This window comes from Penaeus japonicus, unplaced genomic scaffold (genome assembly GCF_977035675.1).
Source record: "Penaeus japonicus unplaced genomic scaffold, GWHDUDI00000001_assembly GWHDUDI00000035, whole genome shotgun sequence".
NCBI classification, from domain to species: Eukaryota; Metazoa; Arthropoda; class Malacostraca; order Decapoda; family Penaeidae; genus Penaeus; species Penaeus japonicus.
The window spans coordinates 26,763,184-26,781,924 of NW_028234437.1; the positions used below are offsets into that span (position 1 = coordinate 26,763,184).

The 18,741-nt window shown below is 43.1% G+C and overlaps 1 protein-coding gene across 1 annotated transcript; it reads left to right on the top strand.

Moving 5' to 3' along the window:
- The first annotated feature begins 8,847 nt into the window (after positions 1-8,847).
- LOC122246541 (uncharacterized) lies at positions 8,848-11,078 on the top strand. Its single transcript, XM_086531302.1, has 4 exons — positions 8,848-9,052; positions 10,238-10,525; positions 10,624-10,737; positions 10,825-11,078. The coding sequence occupies exons 1-4, from the start codon at positions 8,848-8,850 to the stop codon at positions 11,076-11,078; spliced, it is 861 nt and encodes a 286-aa protein (XP_086387428.1).
- The last annotated feature ends 7,663 nt before the right edge of the window (positions 11,079-18,741 follow it).

Below are 18,741 nucleotides of genomic sequence, written 5' to 3' on the forward strand. Positions count from 1 at the left end.
GAGCGCTATGTGAACGAAATAGGGCCTACAGGATTTCCATAATAACATTACAAACGAGAACTTTCGCAACTACAAACAAGCGAGAGCTAGGGCTTGTAGAACAATCAGACAAGCCAAAAGAGACTCCTGGCGAAGCTTTGTCTCTAAGATTAACAACAACACAAAGTTATCAGAGGTTTGGTCCACAGTAAATAGAATCAATAGGAAAAAATCATCAATTAAAATCAGAAACATCATTCATGAGAGAAATAATTATGATTCACCTAGAGACATTGCTAACACAATCGCCAGGCAGTTCTCTTATACAAGCAGCTCGGAAAACTACAACCCTGCATTCCTGACCACCAAGGAAGCATCCGAGCTGCAATCAATTCACTTTGCCACAGGAGATAACCTTGATTATAATAAAGACCTAACTATAGATGAGCTTGTCCGAGCCCTAGAAGCCTGTAGAGGAACATCCCCAGGCCCCGATGAGATTCGATATGAGATGATAAAGCATCTTAATCATGATGACATGATTAAGTTGCTAGAAGTGTACAATGATATTTGGAAAAGCCAGACTTTTCCAAATTCATGGCACTTCGCCCACATCATTCCCATATTGAAAGGAGGGGGAAATCCCAGATCCGCCATCTCTTACCGCCCAATTGTGTTGACAAGCTGCTTATGCAAGGTCATGGAAAGAATTGTTAATAGTAGGTTATTGCATTTTTTAAATACCAGGAATTTACTAGTTGACGAGCAGTGCGGCTTCCGAAAGGGACGTCAAACTCTCGATCAGCTGGTAAAACTGGAAAGTCATATTCATGAGACATTTGCCAAAAAGCATTTTTTGATTTCAGTATTTTTAGATATAGAAAAAGCCTATGCCATGACATGGCGACATGGCCTACTCAGAAAACTTTATGCTTTCGGATTACGTGGAAACTTGCCTTGGTTTATCCAAAATTTCATTTCTGACAGAACGTTTACTGTCAAATTATTTTCTGACAATGTCACTTTATCGGACATTTTTGTCCAGGCAAACGGGGTCCCACAAGGAAGTGTCTTGTCTCCAACATTATTTATATGTATAATAAATGACATTTTACCATATCCTCGGAATCTTAAATCCTCACTGTACGCCGATGATTGTGCATTATGGCACTCTAGCAATAATGCAGAGTTCTTGGCAAATCAGATCCAATTGGCACTGGATATGATTCATAACTGGGGCCTCCAGTGGGGTTTTAAGTTTTCCATTAGAAAGAGTATTGGCGTGGTCTTTACACATAGGAGAAAGCCCAACATCAGGCTAATTCTAGACAACCACCCAATACCTATTCAAAATTCAGCTAGATTTCTTGGTCTACTCTTTGATAGTAGATTAAATTGGAAAGACCACATTGGTCAGTTAAAGAATAAATGTCAAAAAGCACTCAATTTATTAAAGTGCATTTCTGGACACAAATGGGGAGCTGATAGAAAGTCTTTACTGATGTTATATAAATCTCTGATTAGATCTAAAGTAGATTATGGGTCAATCGTGTATGGCTCGGCAACGAGCTCAACTCTGAAAGGTTTGAATATTGTGCAGAATGCATGTTTACGCGTCTGTCTTGGAGCCCTTTAAGTGCACTCGCACCGAACGCCTAGAGGTAGAGTCGGGAGTACCTCCCCTCCGTCTTAGACGCGGCCAGCTTGCGCTGACTTATGCCGCTAAAATAGTCAGGCAGCCCCAGCATCCCAACAGGGATGTTTTGCGCCGGCAGGTAGGGCCACAGTACCGCGGCAGAAAGCCTCTGTGCAATAGACTCCATGACCTCACAGATAAAGTCGGTATAGATCTCTCTACCATCGATACCCTGATTCAGTCAAATATAGCACCGTGAGAGACACCCAATTTTTCCACCGGAGTTAACTGGCTACCATCAGCCAAAGCCACGGTGCCGGAGGTGGAGGTATGCCAGCAGTTCAAAGAGACCCTAATTAAACATCTTTCCTTTTTTCATTTATATACCGACGGGTCCAAGACAGACGAGTGTGTGGGAGCGGGTGTATGGTCGACTGAATGCCAGTTGAGATTTCGATTGCCGAATCATACATCGATTTTTCTTGCTGAACTTTTTGCAATAGACAAAGCTTTAGATTTTGCTCTATCGACGACCCACGATAGAATAGTCATATTTTCAGACTCTTTAAGTTCAATTAAAGCCATTAAATCACTAGAAACCACCAATAATGAAATACAGGGTAATATCATTCGTAAATTGCATAGTGCCAATAAATCAATCAAACTGATATGGGTACCTGGACACTCGGGTATCCATGGTAATGAACAGGCTGACAAACTAGCCGGGTCGACTGAAGATATGGAGTCTGGTATTGTCCGCACAGATCTCAGGTGTTTTGTCTCTTCCTGTGGCAGAGTGAGTGGACCGACCTCACCATAACCAACAAAACCAAAGAAGAAATTATAATGTGGGACACAGCCCACAGAAAAAACAGAAGGGAGGAGGTAGTGTTGGCCCGCCTCAGGTTAAATACAACAAGAATGACTCACCTCACTCCCTACATAGAAAAAAGATTCCCTCCTCAATGCCAACACTGCAATAGAAATTTATCCATCAATCATATATTAATATCATGTCATCAATTCAATAACTCAAGACAAAAAATTAAAAATTATTTTCAAGTCAAAAATATAGAATCTAATATCAAAAATTTATTATCTGACAATTAAAAAATAGTCAGTAAAGTAATCACTTTTCTGAAGGAGACAAAACTTTATGACCTTCTGTAGATTGATAAAATAAAATGGAATCATTGGCTTAATAACCTTGGCTTGTGCCGCTGGTTGATAGCCAATAAATCCAACAAGCAAGCAACCTCCCTCTCTCTTCACCCTTATCCGCCCTAGCCCTATTCGCCCTTCCTTCCTCCCCCCTTCCTCTTACCTGCCCCCCCCCCCCCGACCTAATCCTGTTTTCAGGGCCGTATGAAATCCAGGGAGGTTCGTGAAACATCGCCAGGACGACTCCACATGCACATACACTTGCACCCACGCCTAAACTGGGGAATAGGCCATGAACCATTTGCCTGAAATGTTAAAGATGTATAAATACGATTTTGTAGCTCAGCCCCCTGAGCCAATATGAAGCCTCGACCCCGTGGGTCACACACTGGGGTGCGAATATTGTCTGTGTTTATTTGTGTTTGTTTTATTACCTCATTATTTTATGGTAAATAAAAGTGGGAATGACGCCTTTTTGTCTTATTTGTTTAAGCAACCGTTTTTATAGTTTTATTTTCTTTTACAATTTGCATTTTAGTCTCGGCATCACTGATCTCCTTCTTAAGTCAGTCATTTTAATCAATAGTTTAGTGGATTTTAACTCTATTTTGGAATTTATTTTTGTTGATTTTACTATAGATTCATTTTACGTGCCACGGAGGCCACGTCACCCACTTTTATTTTGTATTTTTGTATTGTATATTTGTCTTTTTTTTTAATTTTTTTTCGTATTTGCAATGTTATGTTTAACGATATCCTTTTATGTGATATTTGTGTTTTTATTGTTAAAGTTACGCTGAGCCATTTTGCTGATTTTATAGTTCTAACCTTACGTTTTTCCTATTGTTTTAATGTTTTAAAGCTGTATTTGCTAGTTTTATTATTTAAATATGAGAAAATTGTAAATATTAATGTTTTTTGAGTTTTGAAATATTTTTATTGTTTAGTCCAAAATCAGAACATATTTTCCATGCCAGTAGCCCGCCGGCTATAAATAGCCGACAAGCTGAAAATAAATCAGCTGTCTCTGGAACTTGGTGTTTCTCTGACCCTCCCTGGATTACCCTGGAATACCCTTGTGGCGACGCAGGAGCAGCTAAAGCAAGGTTGTACTGAATCGAGTTACATGCCAGTTAGGACAAAGCTGGACGTGCTATTATAATAACAATATCTTGTGAGGGAGATACACTGGCCAACACCAGCCAGAGACGCCCATGTTATTTTACTTTGATATTTCATTTATTCACTTTTTGAGAAGTGTTAACTTTTATAAACTATTTGCTACTGGGCAATTTTATACATTTATTCATACTTTTTTTACTATTTATTATTTTAAAACCAGGACTAACAAAACGCAACCAGACCCTCTTTAAGGGACATGCACCTGGGGAATGGGACTTAGTCTCCTTAAGGGGAAGTGAACGGGTCCCCTCCCTCTTTCTTCCGGCCCTAAGCCGTCATCCCCGCTTGGGCGGATGTATTTCCGGGCTTCCCCATGACACTTATCCTTACAGGGCACCCGCATAAAAAAACTGGTGGCAGCGGTGAGGATGTGGTTGCGTATGAGCTTTCTTGCTCTTTAGTTTGTCCTGTCCAGCAATTAGAAGTTTTTCTCTAAGCTTAGCTAGCAGTTTGTAGCTTTAGGGAGCCGCATTATTTTGTGTATAAATATATTAGGAGTTTAGAGCAAGGCGTGTGCCTTCAAGCTCTCCAGCTAAACATTTGTGGCTCTGCTAGGAGTAGGGACACTGTATTTCTACTTCTCCACGTCTTTGTGAAATTTCTTGCAATGCAATATGTAACTTTTGTGTAATATTACCGCACCGAATGTGAACAGTCTTAAGCCTCGTTTGGTCGTGTCAAAGTATTTGTCATTGTTTATTGTGCTTACATTTTTTATTGGCTTTTGTACCTAGCCTGTGGTCTTAACCTCTTTTTCTTGTTCATTTCCGCCCTTTTCTACGTTTCTCTCGCTCTTGACTCTGCCTTCGCTCTCACCTTCCTCCCTTCCCTCGTCCCCTTCCACTCTGCCTTTGCCTTCGCTCCCACCTTCCTCCCTTCTCTCGTCCCCTTCCACTCTGCCTTTGCCTTCACTCCCACCTTCCTCCCTTCTCTCGTCCCCTTCCACTCTGCCTTTGCCTTCGCTCCGGCTTTCCTCCCTTCTCTCGTCCCCTTCGACTCTCCCTTCGCCTCCGCTCCCGCCTTCCTCCCTTCTCTCGCTCTCGTCCCCCTCGACTCTGCCTTCGCCTTCGCTCCCGCCTTCCTCCCTTCTCTCGCTCTCGTCCCCTTCGACTCTGCCTTCGCCTTCGCTCCCGCCTTCCTCCCTTCTCTCGCTCTCGTCCCCTTCGACTCTGCCTTTGCCTTCGCTCCCGCCTTCCTCCCTTCTCTCGCTCTCGTCCCCTTCGACTCTGCCTTTGCCTTCGCTCCCGCCTTCCTCCCTTCTCTCGCTCTCGTCCCCTTCGACTCTGCCTTCGCCTTCGCTCCCGCCTTCCTCCCTTCTCTATCTCTCGTCCCCTTCGACTCTGCCTTCGCCTTCGCTCCCGCCTTCCTCCCTTCTCTCGCTCTCGTCCCCTTCGACTCTGCCTTCGCCTTCGCTCCCGCCTTCCTCCCTTCTCTCGCTCTCGTCCCCTTCGACTCTGCCTTTGCCTTCGCTCCCGCCTTCCTCCCTTCTCTCGCTCTCGTCCCCTTCGACTCTGCCTTTGCCTTCGCTCCCGCCTTCCTCCCTTCTCTCGCTCTCGTCCCCTTCGACTCTGCCTTCGCCTTCGCTCCCGCCTTCCTCCCTTCTCTCTCTCGTCCCCTTCGACTCTGCCTTCGCCTTCGCTCCCGCCTTCCGGCGTCTCCCGCGCTCGACACCATCGCCTCTGCCTTCGCCTTCGCTCCCGCCTTCCTCCCTTCTCTCGCTCTCGTCCCCCTCGACTCTGCCTTCGCCTTCGCTCCCGCCTTCCTCCCTTCTCTCGCTCTCGTCCCCTTCGACTCTGCCTTCGCCTTCGCTCCCGCCTTCCTCCCTTCTCTCGCTCTCGTCCCCCCTCGGCTCTGCCTTTGCCTTCGCTCCCGACTCTGCCTTTGCCTTCGCTCCCGCCTTCCTCCCTTCTCTCGCTCTCGTCCCCCTCGACTCTGCCTTCGCCTTCGCTCCCGCCTTCCTCCCTTCTCTCGCTCTCGTCCCCCTCGACTCTGCCTTCGCCTTCGCTCCCGCCTTCCTCCCTTCTCTCGCTCTCGTCCCCTTCGACTCTGCCTTTGCCCTCACTCTCGCTTTCCTCCCTTCTCTCGTCTCCTTCGGCTCTACCTTCGTCACGTTATCATTCGCGCGTTGTTTGGTATTTTCGACCTTGTTACGGTGATCATAGGAGCTTTAATTCCACTCTTAAATTGTATTTTGGTATCTGATTTGTTAAGTCAAAGGACTTGGATTAAAGTTGTTGAACTGCTAGCTTAATTTTTGTATTTTTAATGTGTCATTTAGTTTTAAATTCAAAATTTTTGTAACTGCTTCTTAGTTGTGAACACGTGTTGGTGTCTCTGTACTGCATCTCGTAAGTGGTTTTAAGTGCGTTCAGGGCGGGTGAAAAGTCCGTTGAAAAGTGAGTGAATAGTGAATAATGAATAGTGAAGTGTAGTCAAAACAGTAGGTCATGCATACAAGGGGAAAGGCCGGTAAAAAGGACGGCAGTAACACGGTTGATAGACCCACCTCCAGGAGTCAATCTACCGAATTCCTTCCTATTTTAGCTCAAGGCTCTGACAGGCTTGTGCGTCAGGCAGTCTCGGCAATGGAGGGTGAAGTCACAATGATAGAGGAATTCTATCAAAGGATTGCGACCCTCACGGCTCAAAATGAGCAGAAGTTGATGAGCCGGATCGATGAGTTGGCTCGGAGGAGTGACGAGCAAGCCCGATCCAGTAGTGACAGGCTAAGCAGACTGGAGGATAGGTTGCATAGCCAGGCAGCTGAGAAAGTTGTAGCTCAGACCAGTGAGCTTGAGGTCTCCAGACATGCCGCTCGGCAGGTTTCGACCCATGTAAAGGTGACTGCCCCACAGGTAGCCACTGAAGCACCTGAGGCTGAGACGCTTCAAAGGGTTACCATCACGGATGACTTCTCCCGGGATGTACTCTTGGAATGGGAAAGGAGGCTTAGCAGGAGGGAAACAGAATTGGAGAGGCGAGAACTACAGGTCCCTAGGGTGGTGTCTTCGGGTATTAAGGGCCCAGAACTTGGCTTTGGTGGGTATGACTCCCACAGGCAGCCTCAGCAGAGTGCATATTACCCGGAACCTGCCAGGAGAGGTAACCCGACGCCGGCACCTCCTGCTTCTCATGAAGGACCCTTATCAGAGTATGTGAGGCAGCCTCCTTTTGCTAGTAGTGGTGGGAATACTCCAGAGCTCCTGCAGAGAGCCCCTACATCTTTAGGGTCTGGTAACCCGATCTCCTATGTAATCAGTAGTAGGGACAATGTGCCGTATTTTAAAGGAGAGACCTCGGCCCAATGGAGTTTTACCTCCAGATTGAGGCATCAGTGTACCAAGGGTACAGAGAGCATAAGGAGGCCATAGGAGACCCAACAGAGCTGGTAAGGAGGGTCTTCCTTTCGGGTGTCCCAGATTGGTTGAGGGACTTCTTGGTGCTTAAAGACGACTGCACTTCGCAACAACTGGCTGAGACCGCTCAGAGAGTGTGGAATTCGAGGAATGGCATTAGACATGGCCACTCTACAGGCCGCCATCAGTCGCCCAACCCTCTTTCTGAGCAAGGAGATAGGCTTCGACGTCGCTTTGTCGAGCGTCCACACCGAGCCAGGGACTCTTACAGTCTCAGTCCCTTATTAGCCAGTCCTCAATCTGTCCCTTTAGCCAGGGCTTCCTCACCAGGCCGCTCTAGATCAGATGTATGGTGCAATTTCCATAAGAGCACCATCCACAGCAACCACGAGTACCGAGCTACAGCTGTTTCTCGCTCCCCTACCAGGCCTGGGCTATACACGTGCTTCAGATGTGGCCACAATGGCCATATGGCCCGAGAATGTCCCTTTCCTCGACGCCAGGGAGACAGAGCTCCGAGTCCCGCTGGCAGGAATGAAAGGAGCCAGTTCTCTAGGTACAGTGAAAGGGACACCAGTGAAAGTCATGGCCGTGAGGGCACGCGAGAGGAACGGACGACCTCTCGTGGCACTCACAGCCGTATTCTAACTCCTTAAGTGCGCTGTGTACATGACATGAACATTCCGCGTTTGCTATTCTATAAGCGCGAGTTCGTGGAAAAAGCGTGGCAAAAGCGTGGCAAAGTCGTGCAAAGTATTGGAACAATCGTGGAAACTCCGTGACAAGGGGGTGGCCTTATCATGAAATTGACACGAACGGATATTTTTAAATTTTTAATTTAATTATCATTACCAGTATTTCATATGAGCAATTAACATTCGAGAATAGATTCATATGCGTCAATTATATGTATTATTCCTAGAAAGCGACTAAGAATAACATTTTGAAGAACAAGCGATTCTCAATCTGATTTGAGTTTGTTTACAAATAGGCGCTACTTTCAACGAGAGAGATTCGCTGCTGAGAATTTTGATTTCCTTACCACAACAGTATTCTTCAGAAAAGGTATGTATTTTTATTGCAAGTAACATTAATGGAATGGTAGCATAAAAAGGAACGTAAATTAATGAAGGAAAAAACGGTATCATGCAGTGTAAATGGTATGAATAAAATTATAACCTTGCCCATACTACTGGCGTATTATGCATTTCTTTAAGCATATTTGTCTAATGTTAGCTGTAGGAGCTATAAGAGTTACTATAGGAATGTATAATCTCCGATCATTATTCTTACAAATATTAAAAGTACAAAAACAATCATGCTTTTATGTTGTTGCATTTTCTAGTGCTTCTAATATGTTAATTATCCTATTAATGAGTTATCGAGGTAGAAAGTATTATATACAACTGAACTGAGGAATATATGATCCATTTTGGAAATTCCTGGTAGAAGTTTGCAATACTAATCCCAATATGATATTACACTGTTAGCATTTTAGTATATGCTTTGATTAAAAATAAATTATCTGGCAGAATGAATGACCTGCGCCAACTAGCTGAATTAGCAGAATTAGCAGATCTTCATGCCATCCCGAGGAATGCTATCATAGACAGGAGTAACCCTTTTGAAGATCTGACCACTCAGGAATTTGTTGCAAGATTTCGGCTGTCTAAAGAGTCTGCCATGATGGTGCTGGAGAAAATCAAGCCTCGAATGGGGAGAATCAGAAACCAACGTGGTAAGTATTGTAGAGTAATGATCACAAATTTACTGGCTAATAAATATGGTGTTAACTTGATCAGGGGCCGGATACTCAAAACTCTGGCAGTTTAAGACGTCGCAGCGGGTTACGCTCTCGTAAGGTACGATGTCCCTACGAGGTCGCAAATCTCCCATACTCAGAGAAAAAATAAAATATCGTAACAGGAAGAAAACCTCATAACCGTAGTTCGATGGGATACCCTCAGATGGCGGGACCATTTCGAATTGACCAATCAACAGTCAGCCCTTTAGACGTAACTACCAATTGGAGGCCACGGTCATTAGGGAGAGGAGCGAGCGAAAGAGAGAGAGGGAGTGGGAAAGAGAGCGAGAGTGAGATATAGATGATTATAAAAACAGATAGAAGGATATTTGAATGGATAAATAAACAGAGAGATACAGATATATATTTATGAGTGTATATATATATGAATAAATATATATGCATGTATATATAAATGTATATGTATGTTTGTTTGTATATGATAAAGGCATACATACATACATACATACATACATATATATATATATATATATATATATATATATATATATGTGTGTGTGTGTGTGTGTGTGTGTGTGTGTGTGTGTGTGTGTATACACCTTTGTCTATGACAAGACACCTTCATTTCCCAAAGCTCTATAGTGTATTAATTATTTATTGTCGTAAACTCCATAGGGTAAACGACGAGCGCATTCTATAATTGCTTGTTATCTTCTTTATATCAAGTGGCTAGAGAGAATGGAGGTATTTGTGATACACAGATACAATATAAATTGATATGACGCCTTATACAGTGTCTGGGACAGTCAGTAAATCATAATCTATACAAATCTCGTTTGCACAAGTCGGAACTAGCACGATTTATTTCCGGGTTCACACCGTTACGAGTGCTCGGGACCACCCTTAAGTTACGAGGTGCTGTGACGTCACGCGGAGACGGTTAAAAGTTTTGAGTATGACCCTCGGAGCTCGCAGTTCGAGTTAAGACATGCGCGGCCTGGCTGCGCGAGCTTACGACGTCGTTAGTTGTTTTGAGTATCCGGCCCCCGCTGGCCCCAGGTTGTCAGTAATATTTTTGGAATAATAGTTTGAAAGTATCATTATATTTTTTTGATAGTCTTTCTTTACTTACTCATAATAATTCCTATTTTTTTTTAGGTTCACCAATCCCACACCACCTCCAGTTCCTCGTGGCCTTACGCTACTTGGCCACAGGTAATTTTCAGCTGAGTATGGGGGACTGCCATGAAATGTCCCAGCCAACTGTCAGCAGATGCGTCCGCAGTGTGTCTGTGAAGATTGCTGACTTGGCTGTGGAATATATAACATTTCCTCAGCCAGCAGAGGGAGAGGTTGCTATGCAACAGTTTTCCCTAATTGCTGGAATGCCTGGAGTCATCGGGTGTGTTGATGGCACCCACATCCCAATCAAAAGTCCAGGAGGAGGTGATGTTGAATTTTATAGATGTCGCAAAGTTTTTTTTTTCGTTAAATGTTCAGGGCGTGTGTGATGCCCATTTAAAATTTACAAATATTGTCGCTAGATGGCCTGGCAGTGCACACGATGCCAGGATTTTTAATGAGTCACAGTTATGCCAGAGGCTTCAGGGAGGGCATTATAGAGGGTTCCTATTGGGAGACAATGGATATCCTTGTAGGTCATATCTACTGACGCCCTTTGTCTCCTCGTTCTGATAAAGAGAGGAATTATAATTTCTCTCATATCAGAACAAGGAACACGATAGAAAGACCTTTTGTTGTACTTAAAAGGAGGTTTGCTGTTCTCTCAATACCAATGAGGATTGCTTTAGAAACTAGCAAGAAAGCCATCATTGCCTGTGCAGTACTACACAACATTGCAGTTTTGTATAGAGTTCCATTTGATGACTTTGTTGCTATGGTCCCAGATGATCCCCCCCTCATTCCAGTTCAGGATCCACGCAATAATGTTCAGGGTGGGCATGCTCGTCGTGAGCAAATTGTGCATAATTTCTTTTAATGTTGAAAGTTTTTGTATTGACATTTCATTATTTCCATATTTATATAGGATTTCTTTTATGTATTTCATTCCATTTGTGTTAATTACACCTATTGCTTAATTGAACATTAGTAAGATTGTAATGCTTCATATTATTTTCATTTACGAGGTAGGCAATGCTGGCATTTGTTCAGAATTTCTTATATTTTATGACTGCTATTTATTCTGATTTTATTCATATCATGTATGTACACTTTCGATTTGTAAATAATGTAAAGTTTCATAACAGCAATAAAACTGTACCAAAGCAGACCTTTTTTGTACCACAATTGCAAAGGATATATTCCATCAATATCTTTCACCGTTGATGATTTTATATACATTGGTGTACAATATTAAAAAAAAAATGTTGACATCATCAACCAAAAGATATATTCATTCATATATTCAAGATATTCCTTATCGAGGATAGAATAACAAAAAAGAATGGAACATTCATAATGACCTTTAACAAAAAGTTTTATTCAGGAAATGAAAAAAATAACAGTTTAATGACGCTGATACATACATGGATGTAAAAGATATTCCTTATCGAGGATAGAATAACAAAAAAAGAATGGAAAATTAATATTGACCTTTAACAAAAATAGTTATCTTCCTTGAAAAAAATAATACAATAAATGAATATGTAGTAGCACTGCATTACAAAAAATAAATCTGAACATGGGACCTAATTGCACCTTACTAAAAATAGTAACATTTCTTAAACAATATAAATAATTAAACAATGCAGTTCATCCAAATATATAAAACACTGCATTATAAACAAACTATTATGAAAAACAATTTGTTATTTTTTCAAAGGCTGCTTTTCCAACTTTTAAAAAATCAAGAATTTCCGAAGACACCTCATGCAGCTTTTCCCGACTTTCACGCAGGAGCTTCATCTCCTCATCATGCTTTTCTGTAACACATTTCATCTGTAGTTGGTGAAGCTCCTCCTGTCGCTCTCTGGCACGTTGAATGGCATGTTGGTAAACCTCATTCTTAGCCCGTTTTGAGGTCCTTCTTCTTGTTGATGGACCAGGAACAGGAGAGGGTGCAGGCATAGGGGTAACGGGAGGTAGGGCAGGAAAAGAAACATCAGAAACAGAAGCAGTAGGAGAAGGAGCATGAGGAGCAGTATCAGGAAAAGGACCATGAGCAGAAGCAGGAGAGGGATTTGAAAAAGAAGGTGAAGGTCCACAGACGGGTACAGAAAAGGGGGAGATACTAGGGGAAGGAACAAGGCTGGATTGAGAAGACTGAGGACTAGGAGAGTGGGAGATGAGTGAAGAGGGTGAGGGAGTGGAAGATATGTGTTTAGCAATGAATGTGGTGTGTGGTTTGTAGGAAATGACTGACGATGCTGAGGAAGTAATGGGTGTGAAGTCTGTGCTGGCGAGAGTGCCTGTTGTGAGTGAATGAGTGGTTGTGTTGTGTGTATATGTTCAAAAGGATGGAAATGTGGTAGAGTATGGATGATGGAAGGTTGGATGGAAGAAGGATTAGATGTCCCTGGTCTCTGCCAGTCGGTGAAGTCTAAGGAAAAAATATGAATAAGCATATATACCAGTCAAATACCTATAATATAGAGACATCTTTTTTTTTTTAATGAAATTCTATTTAATAGATACACAATTTAAGAATTCCAATTAAAGAACTTGTCCAAATATCTGCATGGCAATGTGCGAATAAAGGTTGGGTAGCATGTGGATGAAAACAGTGATTCAATACTTTTATTTACGAAAGACCCAAGATTTTTTTGAGAACTTAAACTTATATGTTCAACACAGGCTACATGCTAAAATGTAGGCTATAGACATAGCATTTCAATAGTAAAAATAATAAGGGGAAGATCAATGTTCTCATTGAAAACAAAACTTGAGATTTTAGAAAATGTATGCAATATCATATCACATGAAAAGGGGTAGTTCTTGGGATAAAGATATGTTTGATATTTTGAAAAATAAAATTACTAATCCCACTTACTACTTTTTTGTATCATAAATCATTGGTTGTTTGATACACAATGTATGATAACTATTTGAAAACGTAACATAATGCTAAATGACTTTTTATAGACAGTTATAATTCTTACCAATTGTTGTATGCAGTAATTCCTGTCCTTTGTCATCTACTGGATGGAGAGCCATTGAGTCATAGGCCCTGTCCCCCAATGACAATTCTTTTTCCATGATGGAAGCAGCTGCTGCATATGAATCTGGCAGCATCTTTGGTGCTTCAGGAGGCGGCCCACCACCAGTCTCCCTACACTGCCTTTTGAAAGTCATATGTTGAATCTTTATTCTGCAAGAAATATTACATTGCTATTAGAATGAAATATATTATTTTTTATTGAATAAATAATATCTTTGTAAGGATAAATCCAAGTTTACTTAGAGTAAGGTGAAAATTGCAGCACCATGTTTTTCTTTTCATATTTGAATATTTTATAAACAACAATGTTAGGCTAGTATTTCCAAAACCTCATTCTTAACAAAATGCTCACACAAAATAGTAGGCTAAATGGGATATTTGTGCTAAACATAACTTTATTTAGAATCACTTAATTATCAAATGTAATATTGGCAATATTTTAAGTGGTTTCCCATTTTTTTAAGTATTACTTCTTAGGTTTAAGCTTGGTCAGGAAGTAATGCAGAACTTATAAATGATAATAATTAGAATGAAAATATCATGCTAAGTTGATAGAGATAAGGTTAGGAAGTAATGCAGGACTTATAAATGATAATTAGAATGAATATATCATGCTAAGTTGATAGAGCTAAGGCCAATAAACCTTCATCAAGTATACACTGCTAAAATAATTATTATGTTACACCACCCGGATGATAGGTTTGTTGGCCTTTCCTGGAGCACGGAGGCCATGGCGATCCATTGCTAGCCTTTCCTTAGCACGGAGGCCAGGGCGATCCATAGCTGCAGTCTAATTCTAAACAGTTAGCTTAGATAATATCAACATCTATTATTTATTAAATAATATGGAAAAAATAACTCTCCTTACCGACTCTTCACATGATTCCAGGCGCGTTTCAGCTGCAGCAGCGTTCGCGGCTCCTGATCAGGGAACATGGCGTTGAACGATGTATTAATTTCATGCCAGGCCTTTTTTCTTCTTATCTACATTTCCAATATGATGGTCTCGGTCTTGTATTACACTTTCCCTGGCCACCACAAGATCTACTAAGGCCATTCTCTGTTCTTCGGAGAGAGGGGTGGTCCGCTTGGCGTGCTCCATGCTGCTGTTTGTTTTGATGGAGCAGGTAGCTTCATTGCCAACCCGCATTCGTGCAACAGTTATCAACTTTTAACAAATTCCGATTACAGAAGCTAACTAGTAAATATACTATAAATATGATTTCATATTATTCCCGAATTTTCTTTTTTACGTAATTAGTTCAAGGTTTGGACATGAATTTTCGCCAAAATTTTCACAATTTCGGAACGGTTGGCAATCCTGAAGCAACTGCCGCAAACGTGCCACGCTTTTGCGTCCTAGATTACCGCATTCGTTACATGAACACGACATGGACACAACATGAACATGACATGGCCACGACACGCAGAAAACGTCATAGAATACGGATGTCAGTGCTAACGGAACGACTCTAATGTGTTTTATCGATACTGGGTCCGAAATCACGATAATGAAGCCTAGCACCCTTGGTATAACTGATGTTGGTAATGATTTGCCCAAACAGCCCTCGCAAAAGGTCCTAAAAGGTATCTCTGGAGCTGCTGTCAGATCAGAAGCAGAAGTCTCGGTGCCATTTAAGCTTGGAGACGGTTTAACTCTAGTTCACCAGGCCACCGTAGCTGATCTGGATTTCCCGGGAGACCTTTTAGGAATTGATTTTCTCAGGCGTATTAACTTTACCCTGAAATCGGCTGCAAACTCATCCACAGGCCAACTGATTCTAGAGGACTACAGGTTCTCTGTAGTTTTCACGGATACAGAGTCCCTGAAGATAGCTTGGGTAAGGAGTTATGAGGATGCATCTACCCAGACTGACTTGCCTAAATCTACCCCAGAATGTGGACCGGAGGCAACTGTACACCTGGCAAAACGCACTGTAATCCCCTCGCATTCAGGTGTGTTCTTGAAAGGGGTAATTTCAAGATTAGGGCAAGTCCATGGGGATGTTGTATTAACCCCCATTGTTTCAGACTCGTTAACTCTACTATATTCCGTTACCACAGTAACTGATAGATGCTGTACCGTCTGGGCCATAAACCCTTCATCACGGCCACTTACGCTAAGACCAGGGACTAGGCTAGGAACTGTGTCCTCCATTGATGCAGTATATTGCACAAATGCAAAGAGGGAAGGTATGGATAGTGGTGCCCCCTGCGGCGAGACAGAACCTGAAAGGGAAGGTATGATTAATGGTGCCCCCTGCGGCGAGACAGAACCTGAAAGGGAAGGTATGATTAATGGTGCCCCCTGCGGCGAGACAGAACCTGAAAGGGAAGGTATGATTAATGGTGCCCCCTGCGGCGAGACAGAACCAGAAGGGGAGGGTATATTTAATAGTGCCCTTGATGCTGAGATGAAGTATCCAGGAGTGGAGAGTGACAGTTGCACCGTTAACGTGGATTTGCCAGCGGTAGATTATTACAATAATTCTGAGATTAACATATCCAGTTGGGAGGACATTGCCCGTTTCAACAGTAGTCTTGTCAAGGACTCCCTGTTTATGGAATTGGATTCTGATTCTGATATGGAGTGGGATTATTCAGAATATGGTTACCTCAAAGACATTACTGAGGAAGATGAGTTGGACATAGAAGGTGCAGTGTTACCACCATCTATCGCCCTAGCCACTTGTGAGGCAGCCCAGGAATGGTTTTCTCTGGATAAAGGGTTAAGTCCTTTATCCCTTGACCACTTAACTCCTGAACAGAGGCGGGAAAAAATAAAGACCTTTTTGATGGTGGGGAAGAAAACATAGGTTTAGTCCCAGGCATTCTTCACCACATAGATACAGGTGACGCCAAGCCCACTTGCACTAGGCAGTGGAGACTACCATACATTACCAGAGACCATTCGACAGCAATGCAACTTTATGCTATGGACAGGGATTATAGAGCCGTCTACTAGCCCTTGGCTTAGCCCTGTCATCCTTGTAAAGAAAAAGGATGGTAGCTTAAGGTTCTGTGTCGATTACAGAGCCTTGAATGCTGTCACCATTAAGGACACGTATCCTCTGCCACGTATAGATGCACTGATCGATGAATTGGGCCCCATGGATACATTCACCACACTCGATGCTCATGCAGCTTACTGGGCCATACAGTTGGAGCCCAAAGACTGCATTTTCAGATGGCTATCGGCTGTTCCAATTTTGTCGTCTTCCATTTGGTTTGGCTACTGCACCAACCACATTCCAACGAACCATGAATGTGCTTCTATCCTCGGTTCTGGGGAAACACACACTCTGCTACCTTGACGATGTTGTAATATATAGCAGAAGGTTTGCTCAACATATGCAAGACTTGCGGGAGACCTTGACCTTGCTCTCTGCAGCTGGACTAAAATTAAATATAAAGAAATGTGCCTTTGCTGCTAAGACCATAAATTTTCTGGGCTTTACCATCACTCCAGAAGGTGTGCTGCCCACCCAGGACAAAGTGATGGTCATCTCAAAGATGCCGCCCCCACGTAACATTAAAGAGGTGCGTAGGTTTCTTGGCTGCACAGGATTCTTCCGCAAGCATATTCCTGGATATGCAACGGTAACTTCTCCCTTGCATTTTTTGCTTAAGAAAGGTCAGAAATGGGTGTGGGGACCTGAACAACAAGAGGCCTTTACCGAACTTATACAGCGTCTTGTCACAGCACCAATACTTAGGCAGCCTGATTTCAGCCAGGAGTTCGAACTGCATACTGATGCATCAGCAGTAGCAATTGGGTCCTGCCTGATGCAGAGGGATGAAGACAACATTCTGCATGCCATAGCTTATTATAGCAGGAAGTTAAGGGCAGCAGAAACAAGATACCCTGCTATAGATTTAGAGACCCTGAGTGTAGTGGAAGGTGTGAGGGTATTCGATTCTTACCTTTATGGGAGAAGATTTACCATCTATACAGACCATAGACCCTTGGTTCATGTCTTCACTCGAAAGACTAAATCTCCCTTTTACACCTTCAATATAAGGTATAAAGAAGGCCCTACCAACCACGTTCCAGACCTTCTTTCCAGGCATGTAGCTTCAGTTACGGTATCGGAGGACATATCCACTAAACACGTAGCTGCGTTAGCCATCACTGAGCTCTCGCCAGAGGCCATAGCAGCAAAGCAATCACAAGACCCCCAGCTTGCCGATCTGAAACGATATTTGCTAGAAGGGACAGTGCCCAGGAAGAAGTGGCCTCTTCCCTTAGATGAATTTGAAGTGAAAGAGGAAGTGATTTACCGACTTAAGCACTTGGCAGACAGGGTGTGTTATCAACTAGTTGTTCCTTCCTCCTTAAAGAACTCTGCCCTGAAAGTTGCTCACTTGCCGCCGTTAGCCTCACACCCTGGTGTACAGAGGACATATGAGAATGCCAGGGCTATGTATTACTGGGCGAACATGCTAAAAGACTGTAAGGAATACGTTGCAAATTGTCCTGTATGCCAGCAGTCCAGGGGTAATCCGCAGCGTGTTCCTATGGCTAGTGCTCCCCTTGCGCAATACCCTTTAGAGCGTGTATCCATGGACATTATGGATTTTGGCTCCTCTATACCTGTGCGCAATGGTCTATCTATTTTTGACCAACACACGAGATGGTTGCAGATTGTGCCCTTGAGGAAAGTGACTGCAATCACTGTCCATCGAGCTTTCGTCGACCACTGGGTAACTCTGTTTGGTCCACCTCGGGTTATCCAGACGGATAATGGGGTACAGTTTACAAGTGGTCTCTTTAAGGAGCTGGTTAGAATGATGCACTCCAGCCACCACTACACAATTAGATACCACCCACAGGCTAATGGGCTGATAGAGAGAACTAATAGGGTCGTAAAGTCTGCTCTCACAGCACTCGTGAACAAGAAGCCCCGAATTTGGCATCAGTTTGTGCCAGAATTAAGACTGCAGATTAACACTGCCATTCACAGGAGTACTCATGAGCAGCCCCTCTATTTGCCAACAGGTAGACATGCAAATTTCCCTGTAGGGCTCACAAACGAAGCGGTATTTGCAGAAAACTTGAATCTGCAGGAACGTCTCTCTGAGGCAGTAAAGCTGCCATTACTGCTTCTAATGATTCCAGAGCAAGTTATGGAAAATATTATAACGGTGGCAAAAGGGAGACATTTCAGCCAGATGTCGGCAGCTTAGTCTGATACTATGAGCATGGGAAGCATACTGGTGCAGCCGCTCCATTGTCGGGAAGATGGCGTGGCCCGGCAAGAGTTGTATCTCATTTAGGACCAGTGACTTTCGAGATTAGGGATGTCCATACAGACGTGCAGATGAAAGCGCATCTTAACCATTTGAAGCCATTTAGCACCTCCCATGAGTTGTCCTATGAATCAGAGGATGAGTCTGATCATGATCCTGAGGATATACAGGCAGATCCAGAAGCGCAAAACTCTGGCCGATACTTTACCCGTAGTGCTAGCCGATCACTATCGGG

What these genes read in the sequence shown, in the direction of transcription:
- LOC122246541 (XM_086531302.1), top strand. Translation starts at nt 8,848, where the DNA reads ATGAATGACCTGCGCCAACTAGCTGAATTAGCAGAATTAGCAGATCTT. An exon ending in AATCAAAAGTCCAGGAGGAG is followed by an intron (nt 10,526 to 10,623) that starts GTGATGTTGAAT and finishes TATTGTCGCTAG; the next exon opens with ATGGCCTGGCAGTGCACACG. An exon ending in GACAATGGATATCCTTGTAG is followed by an intron (nt 10,738 to 10,824) that starts GTCATATCTACT and finishes GGAACACGATAG; the next exon opens with AAAGACCTTTTGTTGTACTT.